The 21,605-nt window shown below is 38.1% G+C and overlaps 3 protein-coding genes and 1 long non-coding RNA gene across 7 annotated transcripts; 2 read left to right on the top strand and 2 right to left on the bottom strand.

Annotated features, from left to right (window-relative positions):
- Positions 1 to 711: 711 nt before the first annotated feature.
- Positions 712 to 2,723, top strand: LOC116177846 (ADP-ribose pyrophosphatase, mitochondrial). 2 transcript variants are annotated; one of them, XM_031496985.1, is made up of 4 exons: positions 712 to 986; positions 1,036 to 1,270; positions 1,323 to 1,471; positions 2,096 to 2,723. In XM_031496985.1, exons 1-4 carry the CDS (start codon positions 806 to 808, stop codon positions 2,380 to 2,382), a joined length of 852 nt encoding a protein of 283 aa, XP_031352845.1. In that variant the 5' UTR covers positions 712 to 805; the 3' UTR covers positions 2,383 to 2,723. The 2 variants fall into 2 exon arrangements, with proteins under 2 accessions (XP_031352845.1, XP_031352847.1); XM_031496987.1 differs by having other exon boundaries at positions 713 to 986; positions 1,039 to 1,270.
- On the bottom strand, positions 2,570 to 15,821 carry LOC116177845 (mediator of RNA polymerase II transcription subunit 1). Of its 3 annotated transcripts, XM_031496984.1 has the most exons (11): positions 15,669 to 15,821; positions 15,439 to 15,587; positions 15,259 to 15,392; positions 13,034 to 13,413; positions 12,781 to 12,982; positions 9,540 to 9,771; positions 9,308 to 9,488; positions 8,307 to 9,263; positions 5,132 to 7,356; positions 4,978 to 5,049; positions 2,757 to 2,893 (listed from the first exon to the last, which is right to left on the bottom strand). In XM_031496984.1, exons 1-10 carry the CDS (start codon positions 15,685 to 15,687, stop codon positions 5,002 to 5,004), a joined length of 4,527 nt encoding a protein of 1,508 aa, XP_031352844.1. In that variant the 5' UTR covers positions 15,688 to 15,821; the 3' UTR covers positions 2,757 to 2,893; positions 4,978 to 5,001. The 3 variants fall into 3 exon arrangements, with proteins under 3 accessions (XP_031352842.1, XP_031352844.1, XP_031352843.1); XM_031496982.1 differs by having other exon boundaries at positions 2,570 to 2,893; positions 4,978 to 7,356; XM_031496983.1 differs by lacking the exon at positions 2,757 to 2,893 and having other exon boundaries at positions 4,823 to 5,049.
- Positions 15,822 to 16,858: 1,037 nt separating this feature from the next.
- LOC116178533 (rRNA N6-adenosine-methyltransferase ZCCHC4) lies at positions 16,859 to 18,601 on the top strand. The gene is made up of 6 exons (XM_031498042.1): positions 16,859 to 17,212; positions 17,259 to 17,497; positions 17,543 to 17,746; positions 17,793 to 18,083; positions 18,130 to 18,364; positions 18,411 to 18,601. Exons 1-6 carry the CDS (start codon positions 16,949 to 16,951, stop codon positions 18,540 to 18,542), a joined length of 1,365 nt encoding a protein of 454 aa, XP_031353902.1. The 5' UTR covers positions 16,859 to 16,948; the 3' UTR covers positions 18,543 to 18,601.
- A 2,079-nt stretch (positions 18,602 to 20,680) lies between these two features.
- On the bottom strand, positions 20,681 to 21,194 carry LOC116179586. The gene is made up of 2 exons (XR_004147001.1): positions 20,930 to 21,194; positions 20,681 to 20,878 (listed from the first exon to the last, which is right to left on the bottom strand). It is a non-coding gene; the product is annotated as an uncharacterized LOC116179586 (long non-coding RNA).
- Positions 21,195 to 21,605: the final 411 nt, after the last annotated feature.

Consider the following 21,605-nt stretch of genomic DNA (forward strand, 5'->3'; position numbering starts at 1 on the left):
GTTGCATGGGCCCTAATTTGCTGCCTGCTAGCCAGCCAAAGTGAGATGGAAAGCTACCTTTTTACAAATAAATTTACAAACGCGTTAAAAACAGCCATCAGGCCATATATATCTTTCATTTTTATCACACACCTGATAACAATCTGTAATCAAATTTACTTTATTTACAAGCTTAAACCTTTAGCAACAATCTTTCCTTTAGAAGCTTGTTTTTTACTTGTCAACTACGTAGTTGAGAAAATAACAAGGCCACTGTTGTACTTAGGTACCTACTTACTTTTATAATATCTTGTAAACACCACCAATTCATAAAGTACGTACTATATACCTATATTGTAGCAATTAAAAATTCAATTACAATTACTTCCATCAAAAAATAATTGAAATGAAGTAATTCAATTAGGTGTAGGTATATACCAAAAGGGATTTAGATTACTGTTGAGTTTCATTTTAATTGTTTTATATGATCCTGACACTACACTGCTTTAGCTATTTTTTTAGTGCAAGTAGAAAATTATAGCTGCAATATGCATCTCCCCTAAACTTTATTTACAAAAATAACTTTATCACGTGCTGCAGTTGCAGAATGCAATAAGTAATTTACTTATTCAATAATTATCATTATAAACTAAGATTTTCACATAAAACATGTTTTGATGTTTCAACGCCCTCTACATTGCGTACACTACATCAATGACTTCCTTCAAAGGCTCCAACGAAAGTTACGCCACTGCTTCCCAAATCAAAATGGAAATTTGTTGATTTTTTGAAATTCGATTTTACAAAACGCTATTTTTAATATTAAATGATAATAAGAAAAATGGTTCACATTAAATGTCGGTCCAATTATTACCCATTCGGTGCTATAAAAAGATTAAACTTTCCCGATAACTTGGTGCCATGGACTGCTGCCTTCAACGAGTACAATCCACCCGAATACAACTCTCCCAATCTACTCGGTAAACCTTGGGCCGATCCCGATATTGGTACGTATAAATATCGTGCCCGAATAGTTACCGCACGCGGTTCTGTTAGCAGACCCAAAGTTTCACCCGCATTGGAACGAGCTGGATGGTGCAGTGAACCGTAAAAGTCACATGGGTGTTTATCCGGTCACCGACGGTAAGCCACTCAATCCGAGGGGACGTACGGGCCTTACAGGGAGAGGGGTATTGGGAAGATGGGGACCAAACCACGCCGCCGATCCTGTTGTGACCCGATGGAAGCTGTGCGACGACGGTAAAAGAGAAATTGACCAGTCCACAAATTTGTAAGGTGCCACCCGAAGCAGATATCTAATCGAACTTGGGCAAACTTTGTAGGTATATCTTACAGTTTTGCGCTATCAAGCGGAGAGATTCGGATGAGTGGGCCCTGCCCGGTGGAATGGTGGATCCGGGCGAGCATGTCAGCAGTACGCTACAAAGGGAGTTTTTAGAGGAGGCCTTGAATTCTTTAGAAAGCTCACCAGGTAGATTATAAAGTTCTACAGAGGTGCGGAAGGGCCATACAAATAATCTTTTTATTCATTTATAGAAGATGTAACTGTAATGCATTTGTTTATTGGTATATTTTATATAGTGGGTACTGGGTAGAGTATTAGCTGAGAGATTTAAGAGACTTCACAACAAAATGGAGCATTTAACATAAAATTTTATTCTCATTAAAATTAATTCTCCCTACAGGTACATCAATCATATTATGCATTAGTACTGGAGTGTTAGGGGGTGATGATATCAACTGCTAAGAGGGAAAAAATCATGGAAAGTATCTTGGGAAGTTGATACAATTTTCCGTCAAATGGTTTTCCATATGAAGTCTCTACAACAGCTCGAGACAGTTTTCGCTTTTGAGTTAGCCCCTATCCAGGAAATTATTTCCAGCTTGTGCATATATATTTATTTGCCAGCGCGGCTTTTCATTGTGCTACCAATTCAACTATCTAAAAATATTTTTTCTCTTGGAGTAGGAATTTTGTAAAAAAAAAAACAAAATTAGAATACCCACTTCCATTCAATTTAAATTAATAGAAAATAACTTGTATGGCCCTTCTGTGGTACTGCAGAGTAGTGATTCATCAAAAAAATTTGTGTAGCTGAATTGGAAAGTAACAAGAAGATGATTGCCAACTTTTTCACTAGCGGCAACGAGATTTATAAAGGTTACGTCGACGATCCGCGCAACACTGACAATGCCTGGATGGAAACGGTGGCTGTGAATTTTCACGACGAGGACGGCAATTTGGTGGGAAAGTTTCGGCTTAACGCGGGAGATGACGCGAAAAGCGTTCAGTGGATGGATATCGATCAAAGTCTGGCGCTTTATGCCAGTCATTCGCTGTTTATCCAAACGGCGGCCATGCTTCACGGGGCACATTGGTAAACGCCTTGCAATGGTCGGGTTGTTGGAAGATGCATGCAAATCTGAGATATACAGAGTGAAGGGTTACGCAAAAAGTAGTTTGCTGTAACTTTTTGGAATCACTCTCTACACTTTGCACCACTGCATCTTCTCCAGTCTCGCATGCATTTTCTGTCCGACCCTGTACATGTTATTAAAATAAGTCGTACTTGTTTAAAACATATTTATTTACAATATTAATTGCTTAGTTTGCATCCTGGATTCACCAAAGCCTCCAGTTGTTCATAATTTGATAATCTGCTAGTATATATGTACAACATAAAATATATATAAATTTTTCAATAAATACCTTATCTAATGAATTGTCTACAATTTAATGCTATTAATTCATGGCAATCCTGATATAATACAACAATATTAAACATGATGCACAGTGTGTCGGTTTCCTGTGAGAATGAGTATTTAGCAACAAAGAAAAATGATTTAGTTCTCGTCTCGGTTTCGGATTCTTCATATCTGGTCATGAAAATATCTGCAATTTTTAAAACTAAAAATGGTATCTTTTTCCTTCAACAGTACAAAAATACAGCCCAAGAAAGGTTTCTAAACAGAAAGCAAGATAATACATATTGTTTCCTGGGATGTGATCGTGCCTAGGTCGGCAACGCACATGCGCAAATTATATCTGTTAACTTGATGCACAAACTGGTTAACTACCTAGTTAGAGAAGTTGTATCTGAAGCAAGCTTAAAATATCTTGCCTCTCTATTGGTTCTGTTAACCCTTGAAAATCATTACAAGAGCCTCATTTAGGAGTTACGTTTAGATCCTATCCACTAATCCACCTGATAGTAACATGGTAAACTTGCTACCTGGGTTGCCCGATTGGGTATTTTGCATATCTGCGGTCAGTCATGCCCTGAGGCTTGAGATCCCAATAGGAACGACAATAGACATACTAGGAGTGAGACTAGATAGAAGCTTGGAATATATTAGACTTGTCGAAAAAGCAATAGAAAAGCCAGAGTAAGCAACAATTTAGAATAGTAGCATTGTCCGATTTCGAATTTAATTTGTGACAGAACTCATTAGATAAAGAATTTCCAACAATTTTTTACACAAACTTAACCATACTTTGATTTAAATTCGCGCGTTCTTTCGTAAAACGCGATCTTGAAATCATGATCGCGAAGTAGCTGAAAGAAAGCGCCTATGCGCAACAGTCACAAGCAAATATTGATCTGAGCATGCGCTCCATTGATCTTCTGCAACCAAGAACTTTGAACAGTAAAAGTAATATTCTGGTTACTACAAATACATCCCAAGCACAAAAATTCTTTATCTTGTAATTCCATTTAGAACTCTTTCGCCCATTTATTGGCTGAACTAAAGATAATAATCATCCTTAGACAGTAACTTTATCATATGAAAAAGGAACGTTGAGTGTAGAACACTTGATAGTACCTCAAAATTTTATGCATCATAATCATCAGGTTGGCAAAAAATGGGCTATTTTTTGTCTTTTGGTTGGCAATACAGCAAAGACCGCCCTTTTTCGCTTGGCTGAGAAATTTTTTTTCGAAGCGTGGTCCTCAACATAGAAATTGAAATTAACCGCGTTTATCTACCACGATGTCAAATTGCTGCTACTTTTTAAAAACGTTCATGGATTTTCTTTGTTTCATTTTTTAAGAAAACCCACTTCCTAAAAGCAATTCATTATTGATACGTGCCATCGTGTTTCACAGTGCAGTTGAAATGTATTCGTTAAATTGAAGTTAACTAAAGGCACTTTCCCAAACATTGTGAATAATGTGTGAAATCTTCATCAGAAAAAACAAAACAAATTACGAAAATAAACCATCCTTTTTTTTTAATTTGAGCCAATGGATTCTTAGATCAATCAATTTTACAGACACAAATTTGCTGTAATTAAAAAAAAAACAAATCAGATCTTTGGTAGGTAACAGACTGATCTATATATGTAGATCACCGAGTCTTTTAAAATATACAGGGTGTGACAAAAATTATCTTACCTATTATAAAATCAACCAAGTTTCAAGGAGTATGCACATCGATCGTCTGACAAACTTGTGTAGTAAAAAACTATTTTTTTATATTTTCAACTGCTGTAATTGGTACATTCCACATCAAAATAAAATACAAAGTTTTACTGAAATGCTTGAATTAAGAGAGTAAAACATCACAGGACTGTTATTCGAGAAGATTGCCATACCATTATACGCCATCTTTGATAACTATTTAAAAGCTTCAAACCAATTGCGTCAAAATCCGAAAGGTCCGAGTTTAAAATGTGAAGGACATAATAGGGTAACCCCATTATCTATACCTCAAAAGTCACCATTGTTCCTTTTTCATATTGTCAATTAAGTAAATTTATCAAGCGAAACCAGCGCTTATAGATAAACATTTTCATACAAAAGAAAATAGGAGATATATACACAGTAAAAAAATAAAATTTCTATTCGCCTACTTTGTCTAAGAACACTGTGTATCATTTTTAATGGTTCTTATAGATAATTTATCTACCAATCACCCTTTTTAAATACAATAGTAATTAGACTCAAATAAAAAGTACAAACAAAAGTTATTTACCTAAACCGACTAAAGCTTCGTCCATTAGTTCGTCGTCGGTAATACAAGGCGATCCCGAATTGGCGCTGGGAGCTGGCGATTTAACAATATGAACGCTTACCGACGAGGAGGGAGGATAGGCGGCCGCCGCCGTTCCCAGCATCTGTGTACTTACCGCGCCGAGTTTGCCGCCGTCGCTTTTACTTGTACTAGAAAAGTCCAATAACACGTCACCGACGTCCTTTACGAAACTTTTGGCATCCTTTTTGGTGTCTACGGAGCTCGCGAACTTCGAGGTGAGGTCGACGCTTTTCGTCGACAAATCGGACGCGATTATCGACGACGCGAACGGTTTCGAGGGGGGTATGGCGAAATTGTGAGCACTTAAATTTTGCGGAACGTCCTTCTTTATGTCACTCTCGGGGTGTTCGCTGTGCAAGGAGTTGGGTAGATTCGATTTCGGACTCAACGTGTTCGATAGGACGTTCATGTTGACGACGCCCGCGCTCATCATATTCATGCTGTTGCGGATTTTAGATTCGATGCTCGAGTCGTACATTTTCGTACTGGACAGCGATAACGGGTACTTCGTCACGTCGTTCTTGATCATATCGTACATTTTCGTGCTTTCAACGTTCCTACTAATATTATTTAAAGCGTCAGCGGTCGTATTAATCTTATTGGAAGACGTTTTCTTATCCTCGGCGTTACGCGCCGACAGCTTCGGAATTTGAAAATTCTTGTCCAACTGCTTCATCATGCCGTCGGACATGAGGGGCGCGGCGGAGTACGGATCCATCTTGGACAGCGCGAGCTTGAAGGCCTTTTCGCTTTCCGACTCCTCGCGACTCTGCGTCGGACTGGATTTGCGCTCCCTCGAACTGCTAAAGATCGACTTATCTGATGTACTTTTGTTTAGCCGAGGCCGATCTTTGCTGCGACTGAGATCTGACGGGCCCGTCTTGGGAGATCCGCTCAATTTTGAAGATTTCGAACTGATGGTCGAAGATTTTAGGTTGGTCGGCGTTTTACCGCTACTCGAGCTTGATCCTGTTTTAAACCCGTAATTACCCGAACTAGAATTGGAAAGGCTAGGACTAGAACTAGATTTTTGCGTGAACTGTTGAGGCTTCTTCGATGCTGGTCCACTATTTACACCCGGTTTTAAACCTGTATGAGTCTTTGGCGAACCGCTGCCGGAACTTTGCGATTTTAACATTGACTTCGAACTCTCCTTCGTTCTAGTTTTATTTATGGTAATTTTCATACCGTCAGAACTTGGTTTGACCATATACTCGGAATTCTTGTTCTCGCCGCCTACTTTACCGACATTTTTACTTCCATCAGATGTTTTACTCATTGAAGGTATCGAGCGTTCACGGTTCGAGCTTTGCTTCATGTTCAAGTCGACGGGACCATCACAGTGTTGAGCCGATTTTAACTTATCGATTACCGCCGACAATGATCCCTTTCGGTTCCTAACCTGACCCGAATTCGTTTTCTGACAGTCACCGGCACCCGGAGGCGACGGTACATTTTCGTTTTGGTTAGCAGAACCGGAAAAATCTGACGCGGTATTTAAATCGAGCTGCTTCAACTTAACCGACGATGATTTCACCTTATTTACACTCGACATGTTAAACGATTTTTTATCTTTGTCCCTCGAACTGTCTTTAGTCGACTTTTTTATGTCGCCGCTAGATTTATTCGATGGGGAATTTGCCGCGCTTTTAAGCGTTGACATGCTCGGTTTTCCGGAACTGCCAGTTGACGGGTGCTTGGGAGAGGTTGCGTGACTTTTCGGACTTGAAATGCCGGGCAAAGTGTGCTTGGGACTGTTGGAGACTTGGGCGGGAGAATGCTTGGGGCTTGGGTGAGAAGGGGCCGCACTTTTTATACCCGACTTCATCATGCTGGGACTGAGTTTGCCGCTAACCGAAAAACTTTTGCTATGCGTAGGTGAACTACTAAATTTTCTCATTCCACTTGGGGAGGTGGGTGTACTACTTAAAGGAGGAGACTCTGCCGGTTTAATGCTGACCGTTACTGGCTTAGTAAGGGGATCTTGTTTGGGAGGAATTTTCTCTGGAGGTCCCATCGGACTTTCATCTCGCTTCCGCTTGCGCTTTTTCTCTAAACGGTTCTTGTCTTCGGATCGACTCTTACTGCTCTTCTTCTCACGACTCCGTTCGTCTATGCTCCGCGCTTGAGATGAGGAAATTGGGGTAATAGTTATTGAACTAGGTATCGCGTTAGGTGACGTTCTGGCGATTGGAATAATTTCAATTCCAGGCCTGGGTTGTGCACCATTCCCTCCGTTAAACCCCTGTGGTGTGCTAATAGGCGTAATACTTACACTTGGCGAGACTAAACTTTTGTCTTGCATTTCCATAACGTTTCCTATAACAAGACCACTATTGTATATAAAATTTAACTGTGAAAATTAATGATTTCCGTGCCGTTTATTAATTATATATTGGAAGATTTTAGAGTCCCAATGCTTAGATAGAAACTGACAAGGTCACTCATCCCGCGCGTCGATGAACCTGACCCGAGAATTCCAATCAACAATAGATGTTAACTGGACTACCGAATTTTAAAATTTGAACTCGGCCAATTATTGTTGCAGCAAACCTCGTCCGATTAGGTTGTGTTTGGTGTCAAATGAAGCGCGCTTAATTAGCGTGAATTTGAAGACTAATCCCATATTTTTATGATAACAGGACACTGTACCGGCTGGAAAAACCACCGGGCCCCTCCATAAATATCCGAATTCTATAAAAATTCTATAAAAATAAAAATTAGGCCATCATTTAGTGGGAATCTTTTTGCATCCTTTGGCGTTATCGTGAATTTTCACATTTTACAGTACCGTTTAATATTAAGCGTTTGATACGTTCCTTTCTGTTAATTAAAAAGGGGCTTTGGGTTAGCTTCCCTGCATCTTAATTCCCAATCGAGTTCCCAATAGATACCGTTAATGATATGTGTTTTCGTTCCGATTTGGGAAATTACTGCCGATTCCGTAGTTTCCGAATTTCCGACCGTCCTTGATCAGAAGCAAGAATCGACAAACTCCTGGTGGCGCTCGAGATTTCGTACCGTTCTGCCAAGACTTCGATGTTAGACACATCCGTTCACAGCTCAGTACAATTCCATACCCTTAACCTTTCTATCCCTTTATCCGCCACCCCAAATTGAAAACCTTCAACTCAAAACTAATTCTATTTTTTTCCGCGACTGTACGCAAACTCCCAATTGTTTTACCCTGCTCTATCTAGACAGACGGTCCTGTTCGCGATATAGCGGTTAAATAGTGCACAATGGCAGATGAAATTGAGATTACATACCTAAAGAAGGTGACTTTTGAAGATCTCGCGACTTTCTGATTTTGTGATCTCTGGACGAACTCGCCGCCAGCATTTCCTCGACGTCACCCAGCTCGTCAATATTATCGTACTCCCCCAACGCCTTGTCCGAACTACCTATCAGCTCGGCCGGATCAAGACCGGAGAGCTCCAGATCCGACTGAAACCCCACAACCGACGTCGGTGTCATCATGCCGATCTCCGACGGCGCCTCCTGAGATAGAGGCGTACTGTGCGACATGGAATCGCTGCTGGATGTCTCCATCAGTTCCGCGTCGTCGCCGGCTTTACGTTTTGAGCTCTTCCAAAAATCGTCCCCCTTACGTTTTTGGCGCTTCATCGATTTATCCGACTGACCGGTGCCGGCCAAAATGTTAGTCAGTTCCATGCTCGTAAACATCGGAACGTCGGCAGTCGGAAAATTGGAAAAATTTGCGCTCGCCATCATGGATTCGTTAAGGAACATGCCCTGATGCGAATGCGAGAGTATCGATAGGTTCATGCCGTGCGGCAATCCGCTACCGTTCGACGGCTCCTGCTTTAACTTACCGTCGAGGCCACCAAACTCGGTTAGACTGTTACCTGGTGGACCCTTGTGACCCCCCGGGTCGCCCGAACCGAGGGGTAAACTAAAATTTTCGTGCCCATTAAATTGATGTTTTCGTACAACTTGCTTATCCCACAACTTGATGATTGACCGCATCGTTACCGGTATCGATAGGCAACGATTTAAAATTTTCGTCGCCAATTCGGAGGCAGTGTCTGGCGTGTTTAGAGGTAGTAGAGTGCCCGGACTGTGTATTCGACATTGAAGGTTAGAAATTTCGGTCAGATCAACTTCGGCAGTCGCCATGGTTTCTTCTACGGGGTGTTCCATTGAAATTGATATGTGGGTCCATGACAACGCGCTTATTTCGAACATGATCATGTTTTCTAGATCTGAAATTTCACAGTCCGAATTAATGCAGTTGTGCGTACTTTACCTTGCTTGCTGTTCGGACGAACACAACTGGAAATAATACTGTTGAACAGAGCCTGTTGGCGTAATATGACTAAAATTTGAGACACGTGACCAGGATGAGTAAAGGGTATACTGTGCACCAAAATTCCCTCCATGCTCTTGTTGTCGGTCAAAAAATAACAGTGCTGCTGTTCCGGTAGGGTCTACAACATTTCGTTAAAAAGCGGGATACATTTCAATTATTCTACACGTACAACAAACAGTCCTTTATTATTTCCTGGTTCAATCTGACCATCACTCGCGTGTGTCACTATAAGGCTAAGTAGTGGATGAGTCGACGACATTTCCACACATTCTAATTCGGTCAATTGTTGAATTTGTTGTATAAGCGACACACACATGGGCATAGGTTTATTTAATTTTAACATAAAGCAAGCGGGTATAACGGCACTATTCTGGTTTGTTAAGGCAGCGAATGATGGTGTACTGTAAGAAAAGGATAATAACAGTCACTACCTATTTTTTCAAAAACTATCACTATACAGGGTGTTTTTTTGGGAGCTTTAGTTAAAAGTTTCTGGGAAAGTAAAATAGGTAGGTTTTTGAAAATTTGTACTTAGGAGTTACTCTGAAGGCCGAATCTATGTAAAATATTTTCAAAATGTCCGCACTTCCGGAAACACCGGAAGTAGATAGTAATTCCGTTATTTTAAATGGCAACCCCTATTTTTTATTGCATTTTTGGATTCTACGTGAAATTTCAGTTCTTTTGATACCCATATGTCGATATCTGCCATTTATGGTTTTTAAGTTATTTTGACTTTAAGAAAAAAATTGGCGGATGCAGATGGTACCTTGATAATTGATTACTTGAAAACGGTTGTAGTCATGGCAACCCATTTTTATCAGTGCATAGAGAATGAATAGGGCTTTCTTTTGGTGTACTTAAAAGTTAAGTTGCGTACAACCGCACCTATGGAGATCCAAATTTAAGAAACTTCAAAGTCTATAAACTCAGTTTTTTTAAATGGAATGATCATGTTGTTAATATTGCATGAGATAGAGAATCGAAATTGGCATATTTTGATATTACATGTTCCTATAGCTATCTTTAACAGTTTCTGATTTATTCCCATTTCATTGAATTGATCTCGGAATTGATGCCATTTTTTTTGCAGTTTCTTTTTAGTAGTTGGCCATGATTTTATAACAATCGAATTTTAAACAAATCAAGGAATGGATTCTTTAATACCATTGATTCTAGTTCTAGTTTAAATAATTCATTAATAAATAACTCATTTATTAAGGATATAGGACGGAAAATTTTTGAAAAATCTAAACAGAGTTGTTCAACTGAATTTCTTAAACAACATATAAGTCTGGAAATTAAGAGAGGTAATACGATATCTGTTCTAGCAACAATTCCATACCAAAAATGTTTCAACGAAGTTTTTTATATTTTGCATTGAATTTATTTTGTTAATCAGGCATTTGCAATTCAATTCATTTTCTTAAATATTCTCTTGTAGAGCTTTGTATCACTTGTGCTTCAACGGTTTGTAAGTGCATTAGGGGTACAAAATTTCCAAAATTCATACAATTTCGTTCCAGTTTTCGAATGAATGTACGGAAAGCACGCGCCGCGATTCTGCCCATTTCACCATAAATAACAATTAAATTCCAAAATAGGTGAAACCAATGCGAGTCATTTCTCGATTTTTGAAAAACTTATGTTAACCTATAACAGTGGGTGGTGGATTAGTGTCACTAGATTTGTTTAAAATTCAATTGTTATAGAATCATGGCCGACTACTAAAAAGAAAATCCGAAAAAAATAGTGTCAATTCAATAAAATGGGAATAAGTCAGAAACTGTTAAAGATAGCTATAGGAACATGTATTGTCAAAATATGCCCATTTCGATTCTCTATCTCATGGAATAGTAAGAACATGGTCATTCCATTTAAAAAAACTGAGTTTTTAGTCTTTGAAGTTTCATAAATTTGGATATCCATAGGGGCGGTCGTACGCAACTTAACTTTTTTTTAAGTGCACTAAAAGAAAGCCCTATTCATTCTCTATGCACTGATAAAAATAGGTTGCCATGACTACAACCGTTTTCAAGTAATCAATTATCAAGGTACCATCTGCATCCGCCATTTTTTTTCTTAAAGTCAAAATAACTTAAAAACCATAAATGGTAGATATCGACATATGGGTATCAAAAGAAGTGAAATTTCACGTAGAATCCAAAAATGCAATAAAAAATAGGGATTGCCATTTAAAATAACGAAGTTACTATCTACTTCCGGTGTTTCCGGAAGTGCGGCCATTTTGAAAATATTTTACATCGATTCGGCCTTCAGAGTAACTCCTAAGTACAAATGTTCAAAAACCTACCTATTTTACTTTCCCAGAAACTTGTAACTAAAGCTCCCAAAAAAACACCCTGTATGAGTGGTATGGGCAAGATGCCAAGAAAAAAATAACCTCTAACCACCACTAATCAAGGTTTGTCCGCAATCGAGAGGAATATATTCGCCCTTGTCGAAGACACCAGCCTAGACAGTGTTATCAACCCTCCCTCTAGAACAATTGAGAACTCTGAGGTTTCGGGTAACAAAGCCTCAGAAGAGACAAGTGAATTAAACAACGCTATTGACGGCATTCTTCGCTGAACCACCAAGGCAAAACTATGTAATTCGTACGCACCATTTTAGATCGCGTAACATTTACTTTCAAATGAAAGTTTCAAGACATATGCGTATAATTCACGTAAACAGAAGATTTAACACCCGCATAACCGTGCGTGGTATTTTAAATAAATTTTTACCACGAAAGCGTTGTGATCAAAAGTACACAACGTTTCATTGCGTTTATACTTGAAGTGGTTAATAAACAATTTTATGAACCAAATTTGTGCGGCTCTTTTGGGTAGACAGAGCGATAATAAGATTCTGGATTAAACGGTAACCGGTAAATAGTAAGTATAGAAAGGGAAAATTGACATTTCCATAATATAGAACATTGGTAATTTAAATTTAATATTATATTAAACAAATCTGTACACCGGCAATGAAAGAAAATAGTAGGGCAATACATAAGGGGAGAGTTCCTTAAGCAAAAACCTTTCACACCAACTAAGATGCATACCAAAAGGGAGACCTTCATAACCTCATCTCCAAGATTGAGAAAAGCATGCTGGATAAAGAATCGACCTTAGCTAGGACCTTAGTCTGCTTCATGAACATTGAGAGGTTATGTAACACTTCAAGACACGCCCTTCTCCCTGTAAGTCCTATATTTTTTACCAATGTTTAGTTTAAGGGTTATTTGACAATCAAAGGTTTAATATAATTGCTGCATAAATACAATAAAACCAGCTCGTCCATATGCATATTTACCTTGACACTTGAAATATGCAAAAGGCATTACAGGGGGCTTATTGACTTTTCAAGATAATATAAAGCTAGGCACCACTTCTGAAAATACTAACCTTTTACCATTAAAATTCCTATTAACCGTAATTAACGTAGTCGTTTGCAATTTATGAGCGGCAGATCCTTCCATACAAACTGTAACACTATAACCTAAATTTTTACTTATAACAGATTCCACCGTAATCGGCTTTAATTCCGCCGTCTCGGTGTCGAGCAAATCGTAAGGTGACACAAAATAGGTCAGCTTCATAGGATGACCTACAATACGACAATCACAATCCTGCACCACACCCACGTAACAATACTGACCCCCTTTGCGTTTCTCGAGAATACCGACCGGCGACTTGTGCAACAAATTAAACGGTTCCTTCATGAACGTCTGCAATTCGGCCAGAGTGGTCAGATCGGACTCGAGAGACTGCAGGGCGGTAAACGCCTTGCACTTGATCTTCTTTTCGGCGTTTAGCTGGTAAATCGAGGCGAACCCTTCGAGTTGGGCGGTAAAATCGTTGAAATCCTGCCGAGTGAGGCAGGACACCAATTCCGCACAGCTCTGTTGCTCCATTTTCCCTTCGTGATGCACTTTAACGTCACGAACCGCTCCGGTCGATTCGAGGATTATCTCGAGGTAAAACATGTCGGATGAGATAAAAAGGTCGGTTCCGGAGGGGCCCACCATGAATTTTAACCTAGAAAGTTCATTTATACAGTTCTGACACGAGCGTCAGATAAAGGCACTATTTTATAATTTAGTGTGAATGTGAATGGGGTGGAATAAGACTCGATCATTTTGGAATTTCAATTTGTTAAAATTTGCAAAATTGTTACAAAAACTCATTCTGCTAAAAAATTTATTAGGAATTAAGTAGAACAATTATTGGAAGAAATGGTGCATATGCAATTTTGTTCAATTATTGAAATACAAAATTTCCATTTCAGAGTTTGGAAAATTTTAAACCATTATTGCGAATTACCATGTACACAGGCGGACGGACGGACAGAAAGTACAAAATCATAAACTCGCTTTTTGTCGCTCGTTAATAGAGAAGGATTACCATTAGGATTTAGTTCAGAATTACAATCAACTTCTTCCTAACGACATTCATGAGAAAGTAATGTACAGGGTGTCCCATTCATAATGGTCACAGGCCATATATCTACGGAACCGTTAATTGCACAGCTTTTTGTTAACAAAAGGGGCTAAGAGAAATCAATGGAAATTATTTTCAAATTTCTAGCTTCGCCGCTAGAGGGCGTACGATTAATGGTTAAGTAGAAAAATGACTTTCCTTCTAAAATATACCCAACAAACATGCATAGCAATCTTGTATCAATTTTGCATCATTTTGATGCAGCACATATTGCACTAGTTCATAAAATGTGGGAAGGGGAACATCTCTTTAAGGAATTGAATGTAACTTCGGTTTACGTTAACAGATTTTCACATAATAGGTCTTGTTGGAAAGAGCCCTCTTCGTGAGAGGCTAGAAACTTGAAAATAATTTCCCGCGATTTCTCTTGGCCCCTTTTCTTAACAAAATTTTTTCCCCGAAGCTGTGCAATTAACGGTTCCATAGATATGGCCTGTGATCATTTTTAATGGGAGACCCTGTACATGAAATCCCAAGCGCAAATGTAATAGATTTTGTATTGGACATACCAATAGAACCACTAAATGTTCAAACTCATGAGTGCTACTCAACTGTAATATACCTACCTCCTGGGTTACTCGCTATCTGGACCATATTGGTTCAAATACAACAGTTGTAGTTCATGACAGAAACGTTTTGGAAAAATCTAAGCAAAAAAAGAGAGGTAAAATATAGAAAGCAAGAATATGGGCTTTATGAAAGATGGCATTGAAAAAATGCATATGTAAACCAGTGGCATAATTAGGAGTGAGTGAGTAATACACACTGGACTCATTTGGAAAAATTAATAATGAACATAATTAAACGTTATTAATATAGTAAAAAAATCAAAATAATTATTTAACTCTTCAACCATAGCTCAGTTAATGATGTAAAATACAGGGTGCTTCAAAATACCTGGATGAGACTGTGACCCGACTGGAAAAACTTTACTTATCAGTATAAAACTAATATTGATAATTTCCAAATTCATTAAGATTGATGTTAGTGGATAAATTAGGCAAAATTTATTTTTGTATTAATTTCACCATTGAAGAATGATTTGGTCCATCCATGGCCATCTAGAATAAAACGTTTGTAGTTTATGCAATTAAAAAAAAATGGCTGAGCACATCTAGCATTTCTACTGCTAATTTTTCGGATAGTCAAGGCCAATTGAAACTCGTTTGTGTAGTAAACTTTCAGATTATCCATTGGTTTCATGCCAACAAATACACAACCTACTGTGGGACTACCTCAATTGTTTTAAAATGTGTACAATTTTTGTTTAATTTTACCCGATTTTACCTCATTCACACTCAACACATTAATTCTTAATGGGGCAGAAATGTGTTGTTTTTAAAATAGTGTCATTATCCATGTACCAATTTATGGATTAATTACCCTAGCTGCCTCGTTAAACTTTCTAGCCTCTCGATCATACTTTGTAAGGAAGTTACTTTAATGCAGTGCTGTAAAGTATCTAAGCACTTTTGGTGTTGGCTTTTCTCTACGCTATCTAAGGAATATCTTTTATCCTGAAACGCAGAGCTCAGTAAAAGACAGATTGTGCACATTACATACCAGCATCGTTAACCGGACAGTTTTCGAGGTTTCCTGAAGAGATTTTAGTTGTGATGCTTTCGATCGCAATTTCTCCATCAGTAACTCCAGCTGCCAGTCTGTGCTTTTATCCGTAGTGGTAGCACCTCCTGGATTTCCTACAGTCATAACTAAAATAATGTTAAATTATACCTATGTCAAGACTCTTTAAATATTTAAACAGTTGAAGTGTTTTATTAAACTGTACGTACTGTTTGCGGTTTTATTCATTTCGTATATTAATCTGTCCTAAAATTATTAATGGGAAAACATTATTTGAAATATGTGAAAGTAAAATGAATTCAATTTAAAGCAGAACACAAGATTTTACTAATAAACAAAAAATTGACATTTGCTTTGCTCTGCAGTCGGTTAAGTTCGTTGAAAGTTATCGTTGATTGGTCACTTTTTTGAAGCGCCAATTTTGAAATAAAGAAACTTTGAGTGGTAGATCCAAACGGCCACATGTATACAAATAGGAAAAATAATTTAAGGTCTAGTTAGAGAAAGCTGCTATAGAAAACTCGAAAGAAAACAACCAAACATTTATGCATATGAACTACAAATTACCAAAAGTCAGCAGTTCTCAATAATTTTGTACGAAATTCGTACAACTTGAATTATTGCTCGTATTGATCTGTAAGATTTTTAATTCTAAAATCTACTTAGATTAGATTCTTCGAATACGATTCCTTTTGTAAAGCACGCACGTAATATACATTATTATTATTATTGTCATGGCAGTGAAAAAACACCAAACGAACACTAAAGAAATGACCACGAGTCATGGGCAACTTACTAAGGTGTTTAAAAAATTAAAACCGTACTTACTTAATTCCATTTTTTTCAATAGAAAAAATACTAAATAGGCAATACTTCGGAAACTGGAAATTTCTGGAATAAGCAACTTTATATAAAGTTACTCTTATTTTTGATTTAATCAGACGCAGTTAAAAAATTAGGGGTTTCGATTTAAAAAAAAAGCTTTTTCAATTCAATTCCTTATGTTAGTTTTTAAATCCTTTGTATTTGTTTACAATCAAAATATCAACACAGTCTACTGAAGTGAAACCAACCTTAAATAAATAATAACAGATCTCATATAAAAGATGGTATAATTATGATTTGGGATGTAATGTCATTTTTGGATTAAAAATGAAAATATGTGAAAAACAGCGAAATTTAGGTATAGGGCTAGGACATTATCTACATGAAGTATAGATAGAATTTTACGTAGAATTTAATAATAATAGCATGCTGTAAAGTGTTGTATTTAAAATAAGCATACTTCGAGGTATCTCTTAAAAGATTCGTCACGGGGCACCCTGTACATATAGTTTGATTGTCACTGGTTATAACTTCTATCTTGTTTCGAAATTCGATCAAAGTCGATTTCGGTTCATCGAATAACCTCACTTTTTGTACATTTTTCTGCACGGCTTATTTTACTTAAGACTGAATTCTGCATTACATTTTCGGTGTAATTGCGAAAATGTCTCACGTGGAAGTCATACTTGAGGATCTTACCAGTCATCCGAAGTGCCCGCACGGGCCCACCGTGTTGTTCTCCCGAGTCTCCGATGGTAGGCGTATTAACTTCTTTGCGTGCTCTGCCTGTCGTGATCGAAAACAGTGTTCGTTTTACTTGGGGACAGAAGAAAAAATGACTTCCATTGCTCAACAGAAATGGAAGGAGGCAACTGAAAACTTCACAAAGTGCATAAATCACCGAAAGCAGTTCATGGGTTTAAATGAGGCAAGTATTGCTAACATGCTGCTTGTCATTAACCCATTTTATGTAGATTAAACTGATGTCTCCGTCTCTTCGAAGATACTGTCATACTTGCGAACAGTTTGTGCCATCAAAATATGTGGATAAACACCTTGCACATTTAAGTACTGCAAGCATAAGTGACTATCTTCTAATGCATCCTTCTGAGCTTCTCCACCCACTTGACAATCCGAAAAAGGAGGCGCAATTCTTATTTTCACACACTGCAGTTAAGACATTGGTGGAAATCATCCGCCAGCAAAGTTTTAGGTAGAACTCTAAGAGCGTGTCAAGCAGTTTTAAACCGTTTTCTAGTTATGTTCTGTCAATAGGAGCCCCACGGATTCATGAGCATATATCGTCGAGCTGTGAGGATATGACCAGCTTATTGTTAGACATCGATAAACGGTACCATTCCTTCTTTGGACCTCTACAATTCTGCTGGTACAACATGTTTAATAATCACTTCTTTTCTAAGGATGCAAAAGACATCTTTCACGATTTTCTAAAACAAAGCGCGTAAGTTGTGTCTTATCATTGACTAAGCCATCTAACATTTTGTTAGAGGTCAGCTGGTTATAGTAATGGATCCCCCATTCGGTGGAAGAATTGAGCTTCTTGCACAGACAGTCGTGAGCATTAATCGGTTAAACAAAGCTGTAAATGGGTCCGAAAATGATTTGCCGGTGCTGTTTGTATTTCCGTACTTCATGGAGCCGCAGATATTAAACAGCTTCTCCGATTTTGTGATGCTAGATTATAAAGTGGATTATGATAATCATCCGTTGTTTCGAGACGGCCCAAAGGGACGCAAACAAGGATCGCCTGTTCGAATTTTTACTAATATTAGTGTGTCGTAAGTTTCTAGCTGATTATGGTCAACGTTTATATAAATTGTTTAGGTCAATTACACTTCCGGCCGATGAAGGCTACAAATTCTGTGATAAATGCGTTCGGTGGGTCTCGCTTGAAAATCGCCACTGCAATGAATGTGAACTGTGTACATCAAAGGATGGTAGAACGTATGTGCATTGCCAAAAGTGTCAGAGATGTGTTAAGCCCACATGGAGCCATTGTGCCACTTGTAACAGATGCGCACAAACCGACCATGACTGCAGTGAGATTGTTTTTAGTCAGGTGGGGAAGAAAGTCGAAGTTGCTTTGATTTTTAGTTATTTTTTAGGCATGTTTCCACTGCAAAGAGCCAGGACATAAAAAAAGAGAATGTCCGAAGGTAAATCATGCTGAATTACAGCTTAAAAGAAAAATGGGAGTGAAGACCAAGTCCCGAAAGAAATTAAAAAGGGCAAAATGAATAATTTGTATTATTAACGAGTTGTATTTTATTTTTGTTATTATATTGTATTTATAATACTTTGTCTTTTTTATTAACTCTTTCAATTATTGATCTATTGATCAAGCTGTCAGTTGATAAAATAAGGAAAAACTGCATCTAAAATTCTATACTGAGCAAGTGCCAATAAATGGTATGGAGTACTACGTTAAAAGATGTACCATGGACCCATACACAGAAGTAGACAGGGATTTATGTTTACTTTTAAGACGATCTCTCTTTGAAGGGCACCTAATTTTATGCAACCCAAACAACTCATGCGCACGCATTTTGCGCTGCTATTTTGGTTAATTTTGTGCTTCTTTAAAATTTCACTGTTTTAACAAATGTTCAACGCACTTTACTAAAAGAATTCATATCTTTCTGTCAATATCAAACCAACAATATTCAAATTAATTAATATCACAGCCAGATTTTTATTTGTTTTAAGAAGATATTTTGCTTGCATAAAATTAGGCGCCCTTCATAGGGATTTTGTATTTTAAAAGTAGACAAGGAAAAACAATTGTACATCAGTACACGTAAAGCCGTATTTCTACCTTATTTATAAATATCACTGTATAGCTACGACAAATAAACATAGTCATATTACAAATGCAATATGTCTATTGTATTTCTCTATTTCAAAGTCAATAAATGTTGTAAATGAATGTTTAAATACACGACAAATTAACGAGAGGCAAATATTCATCAAGCACAAATTAATCAAAAGAAAACTAAAATTTAAAGAAGATAAACAGATTGCAGAAATTATACAATTCAACAATGTGACAGATCCGACCCGTGCAATGTTCACCCCAAATAGGAAATAGGAGACCTTTTGTGCCACCACGACCCTGAGAATTTACTGAGTGGTTTGAAACCAAACTGCTCTGCCTGAGTGATGTTATATATTGACCTGAACCTCCTCTTGGAGTGTGAGTTGTGAGGCTAATTTTTTTTAGGATCTTTCCAATCGCGGACAGTAGGCTGATTGGCCTGTAGCTTTGGAGAAACAGTAGGTTTCCTTGGTTTGAGAAGCTGTAGCAGTTTCAGTGCCTGGTTTGGGATGCTATTTGCCCTGAGCGTTGTATATGGAAGACGAACATTGGTTTGAGTTGATAACCGTCTACGCACGACTCCTTCGACCCTTTCTATGTGGCCGGCGTCAGCATTTTCGTAGACTGGGCTGCATACTGAAGCTCCAGGCTCTTCGCTTCGGATTTTCCCATGTCGGTGAGTGTAAACCAGTAGGTACAGCTTGCACCGTGGATTGGACGATTGGAGGTACAGTTCCGTGAACTCTGCGCTGGAACTTTACCATTTTCAAATCGCTCTTAGAAAATTCGCTCTTGGAAAATACGCGCATATAGAAAACAATTTGATTTCATGGGAAAGAACTAATGAGAGGTCAACAATCTTCATTCATTTTCAAATTTCGTCAGAAAAATGACAAAACATTTCATTTTACGGAGAGGAACTCAATTTTAAGCCATCTCACCTTTTGGTTAAGTTCGAGATTAAGTTAGGAGATTAAAATCTTCGTACGTAATTATAAATTTCGTCGGAAAAAAAGACAAAACACTTCCATTTGATGAGGTACCGTGTAGCCGGAAATGAGAGTGCAGACGCGGATCGACAGACATCATAGAGATTTTATTTGATTCGGATTCCTGGTGCTTCAAAACGTGTATTTCCGTAAAAAAAAGTAGGGGGTCCTTTTGCCCCCATTGCAATACCTCCCTTACTAACGTGCGGGTGCAATAGAGGAAAGCGGACAATATCGTTTTGAAGAGCAAGTTCTAAAATACAGGTCGCCGTTCTAAAGGTTCCTCTACGTTTGATCCCGTGGAAATTTCTGTTCACGAAAATCACTTTATGGGCTTTCATAGTAGGACGTCTAGTAGGGTGAAGGTTGTGAAGATGATCTCATTGTTCTTGAGTTAAACAGTTTTTGAGCAACGCAAAGTTTTAAATCAAAAGCTTGTGTACGATGACTGACGCTACTTTTCCATTGTGAATCTGTGCAAAACAATGTTTTTCACTCAGTTGGACAACGGGAATATTGCATTTTTAAACTCGAGAATAGATGAACTAGCACTTGGCAAGAATTTCCAGCGAAAGGGTCAAGGTGATTTTATTTGGTCAAGTCGTTTCTTTTACATAAAGGTAAGTATAGTTTTTTTTCAAATAAGATCCATATAAGTTTATAGTTCACTTCATCAGGATGCAGTTCACATATAGGGTCTCTTACTGTAAGTCAATTTTTAATGAATAGAAATAGTCGTTCGTCATGTGTACATGTGGGTGACCAAAACCTGGAAGCGGTGCCAGACATTGAGGATCTGTATCTGGATTTGTATACCCACAGAATGTTTCGGGGGGCGGCACTATCGTTTCCCAACTGTGTGTTAGCTTCGACGCTGATATTTTATCACAATCCTGTACCGACGCCAGATATCCTGGACTTTTCTTCCATACTGCACAATTTCGAAAATAGTCCCTGTTTGCGGTCAATTTATGTTTGACTGTAATGAACATCGTTCACTGAAAATTTGTGACCTGCCAAACTTTGACGGGTAAGTATTTCAAAATAGATGGCAACTATTTTCATGGCCATAATTTTATGGGGATAGACGAGACGCGATCCCTTCAGTCACCATCCTCCGTTTCCCTGACATTTTCGACAAGTTTTATTGTTACTCCAACAGTCCCACATTTATAACAATAGAAACGCTTCGGTTGGTCACACTGAGCAGCACGGTGTCCTAGCCGAGTACATTTCGAACATTTAATTGGTGGTGTAGCTACTGGACATATCCCTTCGGTAAGTTGAGATGAAGTTTCTATAGATCCTTTTATAAGGATTTATAATTAAGGAAATTGTAGGCGTACTCGGCTTGGACTCCATTCACTTGAAGACAAGAACAGGTTCCAGCACCTCTGACGAGTTTAGTTTAGGTAACCGTTAATTCCCGAGTTTTTAACTTAAGAGGGAGTAAACACGAGATTTGACATTTTCAGTTCTTCAAAACAACGTTTTTT

Source organism: Photinus pyralis, unplaced genomic scaffold (genome assembly GCF_008802855.1).
Source record: "Photinus pyralis isolate 1611_PpyrPB1 unplaced genomic scaffold, Ppyr1.3 Ppyr1.4_LG8, whole genome shotgun sequence".
NCBI classification, from domain to species: Eukaryota; Metazoa; Arthropoda; class Insecta; order Coleoptera; family Lampyridae; genus Photinus; species Photinus pyralis.